Source organism: Dreissena polymorpha, chromosome 5 (assembly GCF_020536995.1).
Source record: "Dreissena polymorpha isolate Duluth1 chromosome 5, UMN_Dpol_1.0, whole genome shotgun sequence".
NCBI classification, from domain to species: domain Eukaryota; kingdom Metazoa; phylum Mollusca; class Bivalvia; order Myida; family Dreissenidae; genus Dreissena; species Dreissena polymorpha.
In genome coordinates this window covers 48,115,578-48,135,269 of record NC_068359.1, presented here as the reverse complement: position 1 = coordinate 48,135,269, position 19,692 = coordinate 48,115,578, and the positions used below count along the sequence as shown (strand labels likewise).

The 19,692-nt window shown below is 38.5% G+C and overlaps 1 protein-coding gene across 2 annotated transcripts in view; it reads left to right on the top strand.

The window, feature by feature from the left end:
* LOC127832490 (integrator complex subunit 13-like) overlaps positions 1-19,274 on the top strand; it is a 130,917-nt gene extending 111,643 nt beyond the window's left edge. For both annotated transcript variants that reach the window (XM_052357993.1, XM_052357992.1), the window contains exons 10-17: positions 6,624-6,802; positions 7,651-7,738; positions 11,559-11,635; positions 12,506-12,663; positions 12,855-13,055; positions 15,186-15,310; positions 18,187-18,316; positions 18,770-19,274. In XM_052357993.1, coding sequence (XP_052213953.1) covers positions 6,624-6,802; positions 7,651-7,738; positions 11,559-11,635; positions 12,506-12,663; positions 12,855-13,055; positions 15,186-15,310; positions 18,187-18,316; positions 18,770-18,806 — 995 coding nt within the window. In that variant the 3' untranslated portion in view covers positions 18,807-19,274. The remainder of the gene's footprint in view (positions 1-6,623; positions 6,803-7,650; positions 7,739-11,558; positions 11,636-12,505; positions 12,664-12,854; positions 13,056-15,185; positions 15,311-18,186; positions 18,317-18,769) is intronic.
* Positions 19,275-19,692: the final 418 nt, after the last annotated feature.

Sequence of the window (19,692 nt, the reverse complement as noted above, 5' to 3'; positions counted from 1 at the left end):
CTATAACAGTGTTAATGTTTTGCTATTAATTTTACATTCCTCCGGAGAACCAGGGTTGAAACGCTGGGGTAGGCATTTTGTTTTATTCAACTTTTTTTCTGGCTTTGATGATTAGTTGAAAGTATCCAAAACTATAGATATGGTTGAAAACATATTTTAATCTTTTTTTTAATACAAAAAATTGTTAACATATTTTAATACTTTTTTTCAATACGAAAATATGTGAACGTTTAAGGCAGCTTACAAAGCAACCATGATGTTGCTCACTTAAATTAAATTAACCCTTTGCATGCTGGGAAATTTGTCGTCTGCAAAAATGTCATCTGCTGAATTTCTAAAATTAGCATTTTCTTCGATTTTTTTCAAAGAATACTATCAGAATAGCAAACAGTTTGGATCCTGATGAGACGCCATGTTCTGTGGCGTCTCATCTGGATCCAAACTGTTTGCAAAGGCCTTAAAAATTCGGTTCCAGCACTGAAAGGGTTAAAGTCACAGTGGGCACATTGAGTTTGTGCATTTTTCTTATATGGCTTATGTCAAAGTACATGTTTGTTTGTGGTCAGTAACTTTGTCAATTTTATTGGAAATCAAAATAAATTGGTACAAACAGTAATTAAATTAAAAGGATGTGTCACTGGCTTAAATAAAAAAGCACTCAAGAACAATATTATATATTGTTAGTCAGCAGGTACAATAATAATTTAACTTAATAGTGTTGGTATTTGGTATATTGTTCATGTACAATATGTTTCTCTTGATATTTATATTTAAAACAAGAGCTGTTTTTGTGAAACACAATGCCCCCTAATGTGCCACTTTGAAGCTGCATGGCAGCTATTTTAGAAAAAAAAGACCTTTGACCTTGAAGGATGACCTTACCTTTCACCACACAAAATGTGCAGCTCCATGAGATACACATGCATGCCAAATATCAAGTTGCATCTTCAATATTGCAAAAGTTATGACCAAGGTTAAAGTTTGTGGCAGACACATAGAAAGACACATACAATGACAGACAGACAGACCAAAAACAATAAAACCCCCAATCATTTGATCTGGGGGCTTAAGAAACGATACTCTTTATTGCATGATATTCTTTTCAAAGGGTCTGTTTGGCTTGTATAATTTAAAAAATTAAAAAAAAATTATATACTTTTTGCATGATTGGGATCAATACATACAAATAAAGACAAACTCCGTGTTCTATTAAAAAGTTCTGTCAGTTATTTTTGCAGCCATAATGTTATTTTGGTAGTTGCTTTATCACAGCCCTTAGAGGCATTGCATCATAAACATAGCCATAGCCTTATTGGGTATGATGTGCTGTGCAGTGCTGTAAAAGCTGTGTAAACTGTATAAAGTCTGTTAGAGGCATTGCATCATAAACATAGCCATAGCCTTATTGGGTATGATGTGCTGTGCAGTGCTGTAAAAGCTGTGTAAACTGTATAAAGTCTGTTAGAGGCATTGCATCATAAACATAGCCATAGCCTTATTGGGTATGATGTACTGTACAGTGCTGTAAAAGCTGTGTAAACTGTATAAAGTCTGTTAGAGGCATTGCATCATAAACATAGCCATAGCCTTATTGGGTATGATGTGCTGTACAGTGCTGTAAAAGCTGTGTAAACTGTATAAAGTCTGTTAGAGGCATTGCATCATAAACATAGCCATAGCCTTATTGGGTATGATGTGCTGTGCAGTGCTGTAAAAGCTGTGTAAACTGTATAAAGTCTGTTAGAGGCATTGCATCATAAACATAGCCATAGCCTTATTGGGTATGATGTGCTGTGCAGTGCTGTAAAAGCTGTGTAAACTGTATAAAGTCTGTTAGAGGCATTGCATCATAAACATAGCCATAGCCTTATTGGGTATGATGTGCTGTACAGTGCTGTAAAAGCTGTGTAAACTGTATAAAGTCTGTTAGAGGCATTGCATCATAAACATAGCCATATCCTTATTTGGTATGATGTGCTGTACAGTGCTGTAAAAGCTGAGTAAACTGTATAAAGTCTGTTAGAGGCATTGCATCATATACATAGCCATAGCCTTATTGGGTATGATGTGCTGTGCAGTGCTGTAAAAGCTGTGTAAACTGTATAAAGTCTGTTAGAGGCATTGCATCATAAACATAGCCATATCCTTATTGGGTATGATGTGCTGTGCAGTGCTGTAAAAGCTGTGTAAACTGTATAAAGTCTGTTAGAGGCATTGCATCATAAACATAGCCATATCCTTATTTGGTATGATGTGCTGTGCAGTGCTGTAAAAGCTGTGTAAACTGTATAAAGTCTGTTCGCTCAAAATGACCAGTTACCAATGCAGTCTGCAAAGCATATTTGGGGGGGGGGGGGGACTTTTTGCCTCGTTTCAAGGAAGTCTCTTCTTAATCTATCTCTAGGCAGATAAAATCGTCTCCAGCCCCATGATAAGACATTCAAATGGGATAACAATTTACACATCAAATTTGTTTTTCAATTTGTACTTAAAAAGATTGGTACTATATATATAATCTTTTGTTTTTAGACAATGCAAAATTTACACTTAATATTGTAATTTTTTCGAACTTTAGAAATTACACATTAAATTTGTACAACAATTTTCTCACAACATGATATCATAAAAATGCTTATAACAAGAAAGTCAGTTTTTTAATAATGGTACCTTAAATAATGGTTTGTTCGTTAGAGGATTGAATATATAACACTTGCACATACTTTTCGGGATAGTGGCTGTCATGGTAATTTCAAGTTAACATCTGTCGCAAAAACAGATAACAAATAAATACATTTTCTAAGAATGACTAAGAAAAATACTCAGAATTTATCAAGAAATACAGTACTGTGTATTTGAAATGTGCTGAAGCATATGAGGGGTGCTCTGTGAAAAGGGAGTTTAATGCTTGTGCGTAAAGTGTCGTCCCAGATTAGCTTGTGCAGTCCACACAGGCTAATCTGGGACAACACTTTCAGCATCAACAGGATTTTTGCTCAGATTATACTTTCTGTAAATGAAAAATACCATAAAAGCGGAAAGTGTCATCCCCGGGCCCGTATTCACCAAACAATTCTTAGACTTAAGTCTAAGAATAAAGAAAATTCTTTATATTAGAATATTCAAGAATTTCTTTAATTTTGACTCAAACTCTGCGGTAAACATCTCTATTTATATTATTCTTCATATAGAACATTTTGTAAATGACATAATCACCAGTGTATATATTCAAACACTGAACACATTTTCCTTGGTTCTAAGTCTATTCTTTATTCTTAAGTCTAAGAATCGGTTGGTGAATACGGTCCCAGATAATCCTGTGGGGTCTGTACAGGCTAATTAGGGATGACACCTTATGCACTTGCATTAAGCCCCCTTTTCACAGAGCACGGCCCATATGTATACCCTCTGTATCTACTTATGCCAAGAGGCATAAAGCTCTTTGCCTATCTGTTTTTTTCCCTCCATTTGTCAATACAAATTAACCCAAAATGACACTGTTTGTCTAGCATCAATAATACCTCCTGAAAAGCTTTGATACTTGCATATCAACACAACTACCTCAGCAGACCTCATTTTGACCTTGGCAATGACCTAATTTTTTACTTAACCTATACTTATTCCGAAAGTCCATATTTTTGGATAACCAAAAATGAGGCTACACATTTTTGATACTTGATTGGATGATGGCTTTGAACACAAGAAAATGACTGGTGAAGTACTAGCTTTTTCACAACATTACAATATGCAATATCGGGTGATGGCTTGAGCAAAGCCTATATATTAATGCAATTCAGCTTGTATTAAAAACTTAAAAAGCGTTTGAGCAAGTCCTAAATGTTGTTATTTTTTAGCCATTTTTTTTACAGCTTTTCTCAAACTAGCAAGGAGAGGCTTGGAGAATAATATCCTGATACTTTCATATTTTTTGGAGCAGCCTAATCCACATCAACTGACAGTATTTTGACCTTGATGTTCGCCTTGACCTATTGACTGAGATTAATTCAGAAAGTCCTCATGCTTTTTTATCCCATTTTTATACGCCTGTTTTAAAAAAACGGGACGTATTATAGTTTCACCTTGGCGGCGGGCGGGCAGCGTCAACAGCAGTTTCCGCTCTCTTATTCAAATAGTTTTTATCCGATCTTCACCAAACTTGGTCAGAAGTTGTATCCGGACAATATCTAGGTCAAGTTCGAATATGGGTCATGCTGGGTCAAAAACTAGGTCACGGGGTCACTTAGTGCATTTCAAGCATTTAGCATGGTGTCCGCTCTCTAATTGAAGTAGTTTGCATCAGATCTTCACCAACTTTGGTCAGAAGTTGTGTCTAGATGATATGTAGGTCAGGTTCAAATAGGGCTCATGGTAAAGTTATCAAGTGGTCAAAAGCCTTAAAACGGGCGTATCTTGTGACAGTTTGGCACTCCTGTTTGTCTTGCATCAATTCTACTTACTACAAAGCTATTAAAATATCATGGATGTTATCTATGAACACTTTCAACACAATCTCACTTCACAGAAGCAAAGTGAAAATGGCTATTTGCAAACAGCATAAAACCAGAACAGCCTGTGGGTAACTCGCAGTCTGTTCAGGTTTTATGCTGTTTGCTGCTCATCAGTATCTTAGGGTTGGAAATGAAGCCTTTAAAACTTGAATCTGGTAAGAAAAGTCTTTAATCAAATTTTACTTGCATTTGTAAAAATATGTACCTAAGTTGTAAAAGGTTAACATAACCTCCTCACCTGACCTCACTTTTACCCGACATTGGCCTGCTTCCGGAACAAGACTTATTAAGAAATTCTTCACTGGTGGTCTGGCAAAATAGGCACCTTCTGTTGAATATCAATACTGCATTTTGACCTTGACATTTCCCTACTTTGGCCTTTGACCTATATAGAAGGTCCAAATTACATGTATTGGTTAACCCCAAAAAACATGTTTTGTATGATATCAATAATGCTTCCTAAAAGTTTTGATACTTTTGGTTTTGAACGATTCCAACATTATCAACACATTCGCATTACCTGACCTTGATGATGTCATCAATGACCTCAAATTGACACTGACATTCATCTACATTTGGACTTTTGCTTATTGTCAAATGAATCAGTACTGACAAGGCTATCACAGGTGGCAAACACATTAATTTTATTGAACACAGCATCTTGTTTTTGGAAGATAATAACCTGGAGTTTAACATTTGCACAAAAAACTAATAATAAAATGTTTCATACATCATAGAAATGAAATTTCATTATATAAACTTGCTATTTTATGCTTATCAAACATTAAATCCTTTAAAACCTGGGCTAAGAAAGCACTTAGAGCCCAATAGGAGATGAGGTGAAAATATAAGTTTTACCCAGCTTAGTCTGCTTGGAGTTAGCAAATACAATGGTTAAGGGAGCCTTAAGGTCACTTTATTTGCTAAGGTAGCTATGAGTTAGTTGGCCCAGAATTGAAGCTGCACATTTTGTGTGGCCCTTTCAATTTGTCAGTTTTTCAAGCACTAAGTATGTATATAGATGATTTAAGCTACCTGTGGCATTGTGGGTATTATGGCCACTTAGCAACCATGCCTTAAGCCCTGTTTTCCCAGAGCAAGGCTTGTTTATTTTGTGTAGTGTGATTTTGAAATAAAATCAACACAATTGCTGGTAAAATGCCATACCAATAAATAATATACCACTCTAGCTGATACTTGTATGTGTACTAGATTAGGCCACCAGTGTACTGCTATGCATATTTTTATTTTTATTTCAAGGTTCATTTGTTTTTATGCCCCAGGTAGGGTGGCATATAGCAGTTGAACTGTCCGTCAGTGTGTCAGTCAGTATGTCAGTCTGTCCGTCCGTCCGAAAACTTTAATGGCCATAACTTTTCCAATATTGAAGATAGCAACTTGATATTTGGCATGCATGTGTATCTCATGGAGCTGAACATTTTGAGTGGTGAAAGGTGAAGGTCAAGGTCATCCTTCAAGGTCAAATGTCAAATATATGGCGTCTGTCTGTTAAAAAACTTTAACATTGGCCATAACTTTTTCAATATTGAAGATAGCAACTTGATATTTGGCTTGCATGTGTATCTCATGAAGCTGCACATTTTGAGTGGTGGAAGTTCAAGGTCAAGGTCATCCTTCAAGGTCAAAGGTCAAAAAAATAAAAAATTTCAAAGCGGCGTTCTCATGAAGCTGCACATTTTGAGTGGTGGAAGTTCAAGGTCAAGGTCATCCTTCAAGGTCAAATGTAAAATATATGGCGTCTGTCCGTTAAAAAACTTTAACATTGGCCATAACTTTTTCAATATTGAAGATAGCAACTTGATATTTGGCATGCATTTGTATCTCATGAAGCTCCACATTTTGAGTGGTGGAAGGTCAAGGTCATCCTTCAAAGTCAAAGGTCAAAAAAAAATAAAATTTCAAAGCAGCGTTCTCATGAAGCTGCACATTTTGAGTGGTGGAAGTTTAAGGTCAAGGTCATCCTTCAAGGTCAAAGGTAAAAAATAAAAAAAATAAAATTATATTTCAAAGCGGCGCAATAGGGGGCATTGTGTTTCTGACGAACACATCTCTTCTTGCTAATAGTCTTAAAAGCGCTGAGGCATTGTTTGGCTTCAGGAAGGGCAGTAATGCTGGAGCAGCCCAGGAAGACGGGTGTTAAGGTTGTCTCCCACATGCTTACCAGCCACGGTGGGGAGATCTTCATCCACAGCATACCCACGGGCCGCTCCATCCTTGAGGACCCGCCTTCCATCAGCGAGGGACCCGGCGGTCGTGTCACAGACTACAGGATAACCGTGAGTAAGCCCTGGGCCATATGTTACGAAAATACTTAAAAAGAATAAAGAATATTGTTTAAACTGTAATGCTCCAAAGGTTAACTTTAGTTCAATATGACATGGAATTTAACACCTCTAAAAACACAATTTATCATTTCAAACAATTTAAGCAAAATTTTCAGCTTGTATTGTATTCAAACGATGAACAATTTTTCTTGGTTCTAAGTCTATTCTTTATTCTTAATTCTAAGAATGGGCTGGTGAATGGGCCTGGGGTTTGTTAACACAACACTCATGGGGGAAATCTCAACTTTAATAAAAAATAATATTTTAAGTAATTTTGCAAATGTGATTTTTTCTTTTAGAGATGTATTCTCGAAATACTAAAAAACAAACAACAGCTGGTGATAATTTACAAGTGAATAAACAATTCAATATGAATTTTAGTACTTTTTGTTGTCAAACAGACAGCCCAGAGACTTATGAGTTTTATGATTTTACCATATTTATCTTATGTGGTTAGGTTTTTACTGACAAACTTTGTTCAACCTGGCCCAGGCTCTGAAACTTTTGACTTTGTTTGTCTTATATGTTAAATTAATCTAAATCAATACTGATATATTAGTATCCAACTTTCTGGTTGTTGTTTTTTAAGTTGAGGCTAAGTTTAATGTAATAAAAGATCTTGTATAATTGTTGCTTGTTAGTTCATTTTCACAATTTTTGCATGCAGAATGTAACAAAATGTGTAAAAAGATGTGAAAAAGATGTAAAACATGTACATAATATTATAAATGCATAACATTCTATGTATGCTGCTGTTTATTGTTTGAAATAAATATGTTTGAACTAGCTCTTTTTTGCAGGATTTTAGAGAGTTCATGAAGGAGAACAGACTGGCCCCAGTGTCCCCAGCTGTGGCCAAGATCTCAACGCAACTCCCGATACAGAGAGGTGAAGTATTGTTTAGTTGAAACCTTTTTCTGTTCATTAGATTTTACTATTACAATGAAACCTAGAATCTAATACAATTAGGTCATTTTCCTGGGATGAACCAGTCCTTTTGTTCCTTTGGAAACGTTTTGAATGTAGAGAATACTCCTTTGGAAGAGAAATGGACCACCCAGTCACAAAGTGGGACCTCCCAGTAACACAGTTTTACATCCAAGTCACAAAGCAGGACCTGCCAGTCACATAGGGGAACCTCCAAATAACAAAGTGGGACCTCCATGTCACAAAGTAGAGCCTCCAAGTCACCAAGTGGGACCTCCCAGTCACAAAGTGAAACCATCCAGTCACAAATAGGGATCTGTAAGTCACAAAGTGGGAACTCCCAGTCACAAAGTGGGACCTCCCAGTCACAAAATTGGACCTTCCAGTCACAAAGTTGGACCTCCATGTCACAAATTGGGACCTCTCAGTCACAAAGTAGGACCTCCATGTCACAAAGTGGGATCTCTCAGTCACAAAGTGAGACCTCCCAGTCACAAAATGGGACCTCTAAATCACATAGTGGGACCTACCAGTCACAAAGTAGGACTTCCAAGTCACAAAGTGGGCCCTCCTGGTCACAATGTGGACCCTCCCAGTCACAAAGTGGGCCCTCCCAGTCACAATGTGGGACCTCCCAGTCACAAAGTGGGACCTCACATTCACAGAGTGGGACCTCACAGACACAATGTGGGCCCTTCCAGTCACAAAGTGGGCCCTCCTAGTCACAAAGCCGGACATCCCAGTCACAAAGGGGCCCTCCTAGTCACAAAGTGGGCCCTCCTAGTCACAAAGTGGGACCTCACATTCACAGAGTGGGACCTCACAGACACATTGTGGGCCCTTCCAGTCACAAAGTGGGCCCTCCTAGTCACAAAGCCGGACGCCCCAGTCACAAAGGGGCCCTCCCAGTCACAAAGTGGGCCCTCCTAGTCACAATGTGGGCCCTCCTAGTCACAATGTGGGCCCTCTAAGTCACAAAGTGGGCCCTCCTAGTCACAATGTGGACCCTCCAAGTCACAAAGTGGGCCCTCCTAGTCACAATGTGGACCCTCCAAGTCACAAAGTTGGCCTTCCTAGTCACAATGTGGACCCTCCTAGTCACAATGTGGGCCCTCCAAGTCACAAAGTGGGCCCTCCTAGTCACAATGTGGGCCCTCCCAGTCACAAAGTGGGCCCTCCTAGTCACAATGTGGGACCTCACATTCACAGAGTGGGACCTCACAGTCACAATGTGGGCCCTCCTTGTCACAAAGTGGGCCCTCCTAGTCACAAAGTGGGCCCTCCCAGTCACAAAGTGGGCCCTCCCAGTCACAAAGTGGGCCCTCCTAGTTACAAAGTGGGCCCTCCCAGTCACAAAGTGGGCCCTTTTAGTCACAAAGTGGGCCCTCCCAGTCACAAAGTGGGCCCTCCTAGTCACAAAGTGGGCCCTCCTAGTCACAAAGTGGGCCCTCCCAGTCACAAAGTGGGCCCTCCCAGTCACAAAGTGGGCCCTCCTAGTTACAAAGTGGGCCCTCCCAGTCACAAAGTGGGCCCTCCTAGTCACAAAGTGGGCCCTCCCAGTCACAAAGTGGGCCCTCCTAGTCACAAAGTGGGCCCTCCCAGTCACAAAGTGGGCCCTCCCAGACACAAAGTGGGCCCTCCTAGTCACAAAGTGGGCCCTCCCAGTCACAAAGTGGGCCCTCCTAGTCACAAAGCTGGACATCCCAGTAACAAAGGGGCCCTCCCAGTCACAAAGTGGGCCCTCCTAGTCACAATGTGGGACCTCACATTCACAGAGTGGGACCTCACAGTCACAATGTGGGCCCTCCCAGTCACAAAGTGGGCCCTCCTAGTCACAAAGCCGGACATCCCAGTCACAAAGGGGCTCTCCCAGTCACAAAGTGGGCCCTCCTAGAAACAATGTGGGCCCTCCTAGTCACAAAGTGGGCCCTCCAAGTCACAAAGTGGGCCCTCCTTGTCACAATGTGGGCTCTCCCAGTCACAAAGAGGGCCCTCCTAGTCAAAAAGCCAGACCTCCTATACACAATGTGGACCCTCCCAGTCACAAAGCAGGACCTCACATTCACAATGTGAGCCCTCCCAGTCACAAAACGGGCCCTCCTAGTCACAAAGTGGGACCTCCTAGGCACAAAGTGGGACCTCCTAGGCACAAAGTGGGACCTCACATTCACAAAGTAGGCACAACATCTATCCACTTCATGATAACAAGTTTCAATAGTTGCTGGGCATAACTTTGGAATTCTTAAACGGCAGCAGAGTAGGCTCAGTTTACTTGTTATTTCTGTGAGCGCAAATGACTATGAGCCCTGTTCTGGGAAAACTGGGCTTAATGCATGTACGTAAAGTGTCCGCCAAGATAATTCTGTGCAGTCCACACAGGCCAATAAGGGACAACACTCTCCACCACACAAGCTAATCTGGGACGACACTTTACGCACATGTTTTAAGCCCAGTTTTCCAAGAACGAGGCTCATTTTGTTGTTATACATATGTACCAGGACAATACTGTTTGGATTTATAATTTTGATTGTTATGTGTTTGTGTTGCAGCCCTGCACCATGTAGAAAAAACCAGCAGGTTTTGGCCTATGGTGATTGTTATGTTATGTGTTTATAATGCAGCCCTGCACCATGTAGAAAGAACCAGCAGGTTTTGGCCTATGGTGATTGTTATGTTATGTGTTTATGTTGTAGCCCTGCACCATGTAGAAAGAACCAGCAGGTTTTGACCTATGGTGATTGTTATGTTATGTGTTTATGTTGCAGCCCTGCACCATGTAGAAAGAACCAGCAGGTTTTGACCTATGGTGATTGTTATGTTATGTGTTTATGTCGTAGCCCAGCACCATGTAGAAAGAACCAGCAGGTTTGGGCCTATGGTGATTGTTATGTTATGTGTTTATGTTGCAGCCCTGCACCATGTAGAAAGAACCAGCAGGTTTTGACCTATGGTGATTGTTATGTTATGTGTTTATGTTGTAGCCCTGCACCATGTACAAAGAACCAGCAGGTTTTGGCATATGGTGATTGTTATGTTATGTGTTTATGTTGTAGCCCTGCACCATGTAGAAAGAACCAGCAGGTTTTTGCCTATGGTGATTGTTATGTTATGTGTTTATGTTGTAGCCCTGCACCATGTAGAAAGAACCAGCAGGTTTTGACCTATGGTGAATGTTATGTTATGTGTTTATAATGCAGCCCGGCACCATGTAGAAAGAACCAGCAGGTTTTGACCTATGGTGATTGTTATGTTGTGTTTATGTTGTAGCCCTGCACCATGTAGAAAGAACCAGCAGGTTTTGGCCTATGGTGAATGTTATGTTATGTGTTTATGTTGTAGCCCTGCACCATGTAGAAAGAACCAGCGGGTTTTAACCTATGGTGATTGTTATGTTATGTGTTTATGTTGTAGCCCTGCACCATGTAGAAAGAACCAGCAGGTTTTGGCCCATGGTGATTTCTAGCTCGTCTGTTTTCGGAGAAAACCAGGGTATTGTTATAGCCAGCTCGTCCGCTGTCTGCATCGTGCTAAAACCTTAACATTGGTTCTAAAATCAAAGTGCTTCCACCTACAACTTTGAAACTTTATATGTAGCTGCACCTTGATGAGTTTGCACGCCACACCCATTTTTGGGTCACTAGGTCAAAGGTTAAGGTCACTGTGACTTCTAATATAAAAAAAAATCTTCTGACAAGCTTTCATTTATTCAAAACTGCACCCGCAGCTGAGCGTTGGCACCCGCTATGCTGTGCTCTTGTTATGTTATGTGTTTATGTTGCAGCCCTGCACCACGTAGAAAGAACCAGCAGGTTCTGGCCTATGGTGATCAGTGACTCCATCATATTCAACATGGCATCGGTAAGCATGCAAATAATTTGGTGGATTTTTATTCAACTGAAGGTCAACAGTGCCAAAAAATATATTTTGGCCGTGCTCCGCAAAAAGGGGGTTTAATGCATATGCATAAATTGTCGTCTCAGATTAGCCTGTGCAGAATGCTTATTGGCCTAATCAGGGACAATACTTTCCGGTTCAATGAGTTTTTCGTTTAAAGAAAGTCTCTAATCAAAAATTCAGTTTAGGCGGAAAGTGTCCTCCCTGATTAGCCTGTGCAGACTACACAGGCTTATGTGGGACAACACTTTAAGCACATTCATTAAACCTCCTTTTCACAGAGCGCAGCTCATTAAAAATTGCAACCTTATACATTTATTCTTCTAAAACTGATCAGCCAAGAGTCTAATGCCAATACTCTTCCTAGCCACAACCTTGTTTTATAACAAATGGAAAAGTAACAAAATACTTTAAAAATCTCCTCCATAACACAAATGTCCTGAGGTTTCATATTTGATATGTGACATAACATTGGTCTCCATGAAGTGTGTTCAAAGTATAATCCCAAAATAGTAACAGCCAATGATCAAAGGTTGATTTGCTTTAACCCATTACCACTTAGATATGTATTTTGACGCTTTTGTAGTCCCTTAGAAAGTTACATTTAATTAAAGACCTTTCTTGCTAGATTCAAGTTTTAAAGGCTTCAATTCCAACATTTAGGTACTGATGAGCAGCAAACAGCATAAAACCTGAACAGACTGCGAGTTTCTTGCAGGCTGTTCTGGTTATATGCTGTTTGCACATAGCCATTGTCACTGTGCGTTTAAATGGGAAAGGGTTATATATAAGCTAACATAATCTTCTCAGGATGTTGTTCCTCTATATTTACAGCACATAGACCCTCTACCCAGCATGCTAGTGAAGGAGCGACTGTCAGATGATGATGAACTGGAATGTCGCAAGGCCATCTTCCATGTGGTTGGCATGGAAACAAGGAACGAGCCACTCCCTGTAAATCTCACGGGCACCAGGATCAAGGGAAATAAAAGGTGAAGTGTTCACCATTCCTCCTGTACTTATAATTCAAGTTGGGCAGTTAATCCATTCTCCCTGTACCTATGATTAAAGTTGGATAGTTAACCCATTCTCCCTGTACCTATGATTCAAGTTTGGCAGTTAACCCATTCTCCCTGTAACTATGATTCATAGTTTCCCACAGCGCAACTCAATTCTTTTTCAGGGAGCAGCAGTACTCCCAGATGTGGTCGGAGCTCGAGACTCTGGTGCACGCGCACGCCAACACCTCAGAGGCTCACAAGCGCGTGCTCGAGTGTCTGCTGGAGTGCAAGAAGCCATCAGACGACAGAAGGAAACTGGACAAAACCGGTTCTGGGAAAGAGGATCTCAGCGAGGTCGAGAGTGCGTGGAAGGACCTTGATAAGTAGGTGGAGTGTGGAAGTTTGGGGCCAATTGCAGTTTGGACGATAGAAGTTTGAAGGATATTGCAGTTTGGGGGATAGAAGTTTGAGGGATATGGCAGTTTGGGGGATAGAAGTTTGAGGGAAATGGCAGTTTGGGGGATAGAAGTTTGAGGGAAATGGCAGTTTAGGGGATAGAAGTTTGAGAGCAATTGCAGTTTGGGGGGATAGAAGTTTGAGGGAAATGGCAGTTTGGGGGATAGAAGTTTGATGGAAATGGCAGTTTGGGGGATAAAAGTTTGAGGGAAATGACAGTTTGGGGATAGAAGTTTGATGGAAATGGAAGTTTGGGGGATAGAAGTTTGAGGGAAATGGCAGTTTGGGGGATAAAAGTTTGAGGGAAATGGCAATTCGGGGGATAGAAGTTTGAGGGATATGGCAGTTTAAGGGATAGAGGTTTGAGGGAAATGGCAGTTTGTGGATAGCAGTTTGAGGGAAATGGCAGTTTGGGGGATAGAAGTTTGAGGGAAATGGCAGGGTGATGAGAATGGTGTTTAGATCTACTTTCAGGGAAAATTTGGCTAATGCTTGTAGGTACTTGTAGTTTCATCCCAGATAAGCCTGTGCAGTTTGTAATCAGAGACAACACTTTCTGTCTTGACTGGATTTTCGTTGACAAGAGACTTCCTTTCAACAAAAATTCCATTAAAGCAGAAAGTGGCATCCCTGATTTTCCTGTGCAGATTGCACAGGCTTATCTTGGGTAGCACTGTACGCACATTCATGAAGCCCAGTTGTACCAAAATATAGCTTTTTTTTAATATGAGAACATTAATGGTTGAAAGCCTGTGGTTGTGACACAGAGTATTATTTATCAATCTTTTACACTAAACTGTTTCTTGAAGAGATTTGAATAGAGAGATTTACTAGTAGTTGAGTTGTTTAATTAGGATATGTTGATAACCAAAAAGATTCAATGCAATTGGAACAAAAAAATCTGTTTGAGAAACCGCTTTTCTTAGCTTGTAGAAAAAATATAGTGATTTGCTACCAATATGATATTCACATTCAACATCAGTATGGGTTAACAGATTAAACATAACTACTTATCTTTACACCAGTGTTTCTATTAACCCTTTCCCCATCAGAAGCAAAGTGAAAATGGCTTTTACAACCAGCATAAAACCAGAACAGCCTGCGAGTAACTCGTAGTCTGTTCAGGTTTTATGCTGTTTGCCGCTCATCAGTATCTCAGGGTTGGAAATGAAGCCTTTAAAACTTGAATCTAGTAAGAAAGGTCTTTAATTAAATTTAAAGTGACTAAAATGGCATCAAAATACGTATCTAAGTGGTAAAGGGTTAAAAAATACCATATTGCTTGACTATTAAATGATCCTCATACTGGGTATTCTGGGCTTAAAGGGGCCTTTTCATGTTTTGGTAAATTTACAAAATTAAAAAAAAAATGTTTCAGATTCCCAAATTTTCGTTGTAGTTATGATATTTGTGAGGAAATAGTAATATTGAACCTTTACACTGGTCTAGAATATCCATTATATACATCTTTTGACGATTTAAAAACCTGAAAATTATAAAGCCTTGCAACGCGAAACGATTGAATAATTTATAGTGTTCTTTTGTTGTTGTTACATTTTGTGATACTACGAGGATTGCTTATATAAAGTATAAAATACATAACTCAGTGTATGTGCACGGATGGCCAATTGGTCTAAGCAATAGACTTTTACTCCAGGGGTCAGTGGTTCGATCCCAGTTGAGGGTTACTTTTTTTTCCTTCTTTAATTTTATTCTCGTTTTTTACTGGAGCTTTTTAGATCCAATATTTACATTTATCAATATAAAGCACTTAATGACAAACTTCAATATATGCCAAAATCTGTGAAAAGGTCCCTTTAATGCATGTGATGAAATTCTAGTCTCAGATGAGCTTGTGCAGTCCACACAGGCTAATCAAGGAAAACACTTTCAGCCTAAACTGCATATTTGATAAGGAGAGACTCCCTTTAAACAGAAATTGTCCATAAAGCTAATAGTGTTGTCCCTGATTAGCCTGTAAGGACTTACACTTTATGTAGATGCATTAAGCCCAGTTTTCCAAGAAAAAGGCTCAAATGGGGGTTAATTTTGTTCAGATATCAGAAGATGACGGATCATGAGAAGAGGGAGTTCAACAAAGTGGAGGCAGCCCCAGAGGACACAGGTCCCCTCGTGAAACGTCTCCGCTCTGGATTCACTGAACCCCTCGTCAAGACTTCAGGTACACAGGCAAAGCAACAAAAATGCCTTTCTTAAAAAGTTTTTGTAAACACTGCTGCAGAAAGTTAGATAATGAAGTCACATGCTTTTTTGCAGTGTTTTTTTTTCTCTGTATATTATACAGCCTGTGCCTTTTTGATTTGGAAAAAAAGTGCAAAAGACCATGAAATTGAGAAAAATTGAACATTATTAATGATTTGCAAATAACATTATACCAGTTGTTGATAAGTGCATGCTTAACTGCTTTCTAAAATTTATATAATAAACCCTGAACAATCATAGGTACAGGGAGAATTGCTGTTGTATAATAAACCAATAATTACGTTTCTTGAAAAAGTTTGGCATACTTTTTTGGAAAGTTTGGTCAGATTTTTGGGGAAAAATGTTATTTTTTTGAAATTGAGAAACATCTTTTTTTTACTTTTTGCAATTGGGAAAGAACCTGTAAGAGGCTGTAATTTTGGGCTAAAAAAATCACTGTTTTGAGTTAGGATTCATGAGCTTATCAGAGTGTAACTTTGTCATTCAGCATGATATTTGAACAATAACTGACCACAATAGTTCCCTATCATAAGATGACGTGTTTTGTTTAACCCTTTACCACTTAGATACGTATTTTGATGCTTTTGTAGTCCCTTAGAAAGTTACATCTAATTAAATAACTTTCTTACTAAATTCAAGTTTTAAAGGCTTTATTTCCAACCCTTAGTTACTGATGAGCAGCAAACAGCATAAAACCTGAACAGAATGCGAGTTACTCACAGGCTGTTCGGGTTTTATGCTGGTTGCAAAAGCCATTTTCACTTTGCTTCTTATACGGGAAAGGGTTTAAACCTATTTACCTTATACCTTGAAGGTCATGGTTATTTTAAAAGGTCAAACATTAAATTTGGACATATATAGTTTGTACTGACTGTAAACTTTGTCATTAAAGAAACACACATTGAAATGAAAGTAAATTAAAGTATAAATAAGAACACTTTTTTTTCTATGCCAATTAGAATATATCTGGAGGTTACAAGGTAGAAATTCGTCTTTCTTGCACTTTAAAACTTAAAAATAATAGCGTTTGTTGAAATGGACATGTACGTCTAGAAATTCTACTTTCAGTTTTAAAAGTGGTACCGTTTGAAAAATAATAAATTACTTGCTAACTAGGCTATAGATTTTATTTTATCTTTTCCAGTTTGAATATATCTGGTGGTTACAAGGTATATATATAGAAAGCAGTATTTTTTTGCGCTTTAAAACTTCAAAATAATCGTGTTTGTCGAAATGGACGTAAACGTATAGAAATCCTACTTTCGGTTTTAAAATTAAAAAAAAAGATAAATTACTTGCTAACTAGGCTATAGATAAAATGACAAATTTGCACACTTTCAAATTGCATCTATATGTATTGATTAACATGTATTTCATTTCAAGGTGTGTGGCTTTAATTATGCATTTTAACTTGCCACATGTAAACACAAAGATAAGACAGCATGTGGTACATGAAACTGTCTTCTCATCATTTAGGTCAGAATGAAAATTATTCATAAAACAATTTGACTTGGCTGTAACAGTAGTCTAGGGTAGGGCTGTAACGAATACACTAGGTGATGAATACGAATATTTATTCGCGAATATGAATTTCAAGGAACCAAAGTAATACTGACAACTTGACATGACATAATATAGTATGAATCTATGAGTATTTGTCAATTTGATCATTGCATACTGAAAATATGAAATATTACACTTTGAAATAACAAAACACTGACTAGTACTGCTTAAATGTTGAACACAGTTTTGAAAACATGACTAGTAAACCAAAGTAGCGCCAGACAAACGACGTGTATTTGGCAGTTAGGTCAACGATATCAATAGCATTCCCTTTGCAGGCTCCATGTTTGTTGATAAGTCTTGCACAATCATTGTCGTAAAGATAAACAAAAAAGAAATTCCATCTGCCTGCTAATCCTTTGTGTGTATGTTTGAGGATCGAAACACTCGTATTAACCTAAATAAACATTAAACAATCATCGAAAGATTTTTCAATTCAATGTCGTAAATATTCAACTGGTGTCCGCCATTTTTGTTGATAATCTCAATGTGTAACATAGTGGGTGGGGTAAATATTATGAAAAACGCCGGAATAAGGAGAAGAACATTTAAATATTGGGGTTTATTTATGAACCTTCATTTGTAAGGTAAGATAAGATGATTAAACTTTCAAACTCGAAACCACGTTGTTTGTATTCGTCAAATATTCGGTTCGGGAGATGGCGAATAACAAATAAGATTCGTCCACATCCGTATTCGAGTAATTCAAATATTCGAATGTATCGTTACAGCCCTTGTCTAGGGGTAGGTTGTTGGTCAGGAATCCAAGTTTGAATCCCAATCAGACCAATGGAATTTTTGTGAGCAAACAATTTAGCCTACACTTGTTCCTTTACTCCCAGGAGTATAAATGGGTACCAGCGAGAGAAAATATGCCTGAACAGACTGCAAGTTACTTGTAGGCTGTTCTGGTTTTATGCTGTTTGCACCTAGCCATTTTGACTTTAATTCTAAGTGGGAAAGGGTTGATTCTTATCACTCCTAATGTGGCACATCTCAGTGATCTATTTATCATCTATATTATAGAATTAGCTCTACATAATATATTATGTTAAGTAACTTGCAGTCTGTTCAGGTTTTTGGCTGTTTGCTGCTCATCAGTATCTAATGGTTGGAAATGAAGTCTTTAAAACTCGAATTTAGTAAGAAAGGTTTTAAGTTATATTTCATTTTCTAAGGGATTACAAATACGTAAAAATATGTATCTATTATAAAGTGGGACAGGTTTAAGGTAGTAATACGTGTTCTAATTTGTTCTATTTATTCAAACAGGAAAGCAGAGTTTGTTGTCAATATGGACCAATCGAATCAAGAGTGTGCATTCACAGCGTCACGAGGAGTTCATAGGTCGCCAAGAGAACAAGGGCACAATAGCGGACCTGTACAGGCACATGTTTGAAAAGTGAGTAACCTCTGGTGACCAACATCACACATTTGTATAGCGATAGCGGACCTGTACGGGCACATGTTTGAAAAGTGAGTAACCCATGGTGACTGACATCAAACATTTGTAAAGCGATAGCCGACCTGTACAGAAACATGTTTGAAAAGTGAGTAACCCATGGCTTCTAAAATCACACATTTGTACTAATATTACCTTGGAGGTATTAATATGTGAACAATAAAATAAAACAATAAATCTTCAGAATTTAAAATATGGTGACTTTGATAAGAGAGCTAAATGTCAACATTAATTTGAAGATATGCCTAAAGTTAATTTTAACAGGCCATGTTTTTGAATGTTATGGTACTGATATTGTCATTTAACAGAATTAAAACAATGTGTATATAATAAAATAAGAATCTAAAGTTCGATGTAAATAGCACCTTCAATAAGTGTTATTTGTGGTTTCAGTGATGGAAATGAGGAAATACCTGTGGGAAAACCCTGAAAACAGCCGTTTAATCTGAGTGGGACAATTCTAAATGGATTATTACTGTAACAGTGCCGAAGGCAGTAGAACATTAAATCATTACACAGAGTGCAGGTTATGATTCTGATGTTTGCTGGAAAAACTTAAGAGTATAGATATTCGTCTCAAACGTCCAGTGTTTCGAAGTATGTAGATGCAGACTATATTAATTGGTCGCGACCTAATGGAATAATGTTAGGGTTGTAAGCATGGCAACATGAAAATCCTATCACTTTAAAACTGACTGAAAAAACACAGCTTGTCCAAATATGCGTGTCAAGCAGCTAGTGGTTTTTACACGAATATTGTTTATGATGTACATAATACATTATTAAGAATTTTGGCTTGAATTTTACATTTAATTATATGTGTATTATTCTACCTTACAATTGTGTTATATGTCATATGTTGTATGTAACAAGCGAAACAATGCTAATTTTTTGTTTAGTTTAAACTTATTCATTTTAGCTCCAATGCATAGAAAGGCAAAGGCTTATTGAAAGGCTCTTGAGTCCGTTTCCAGGAACAAAATACAGTACTTGTTGTCTCTGGGCGAGATCTAAAGAATGCTCCCACAGTGGGACACCATAACCACTATGCCATGGCAACCTGCTAAAAATGACTTGTTTAAAAGCATAACTAGGGCTCAGAAATGTTTTTGTGGATGCACTTAAGTCTCTCCATTCTGTCAAGTTTTGATCTTGGCCAAGATATCATTGCGACTAATGTTCTTACCCAAGTTTCCTGAAGATTGGGATATAAATGCTGCCTTTAGTGCTCACAATTAAAATGTTGACGCTGCATGACCAACACTGCACTACGAAAGCGGAACTATAGCGGATCACTAAAGCTCACCTTGAGCATG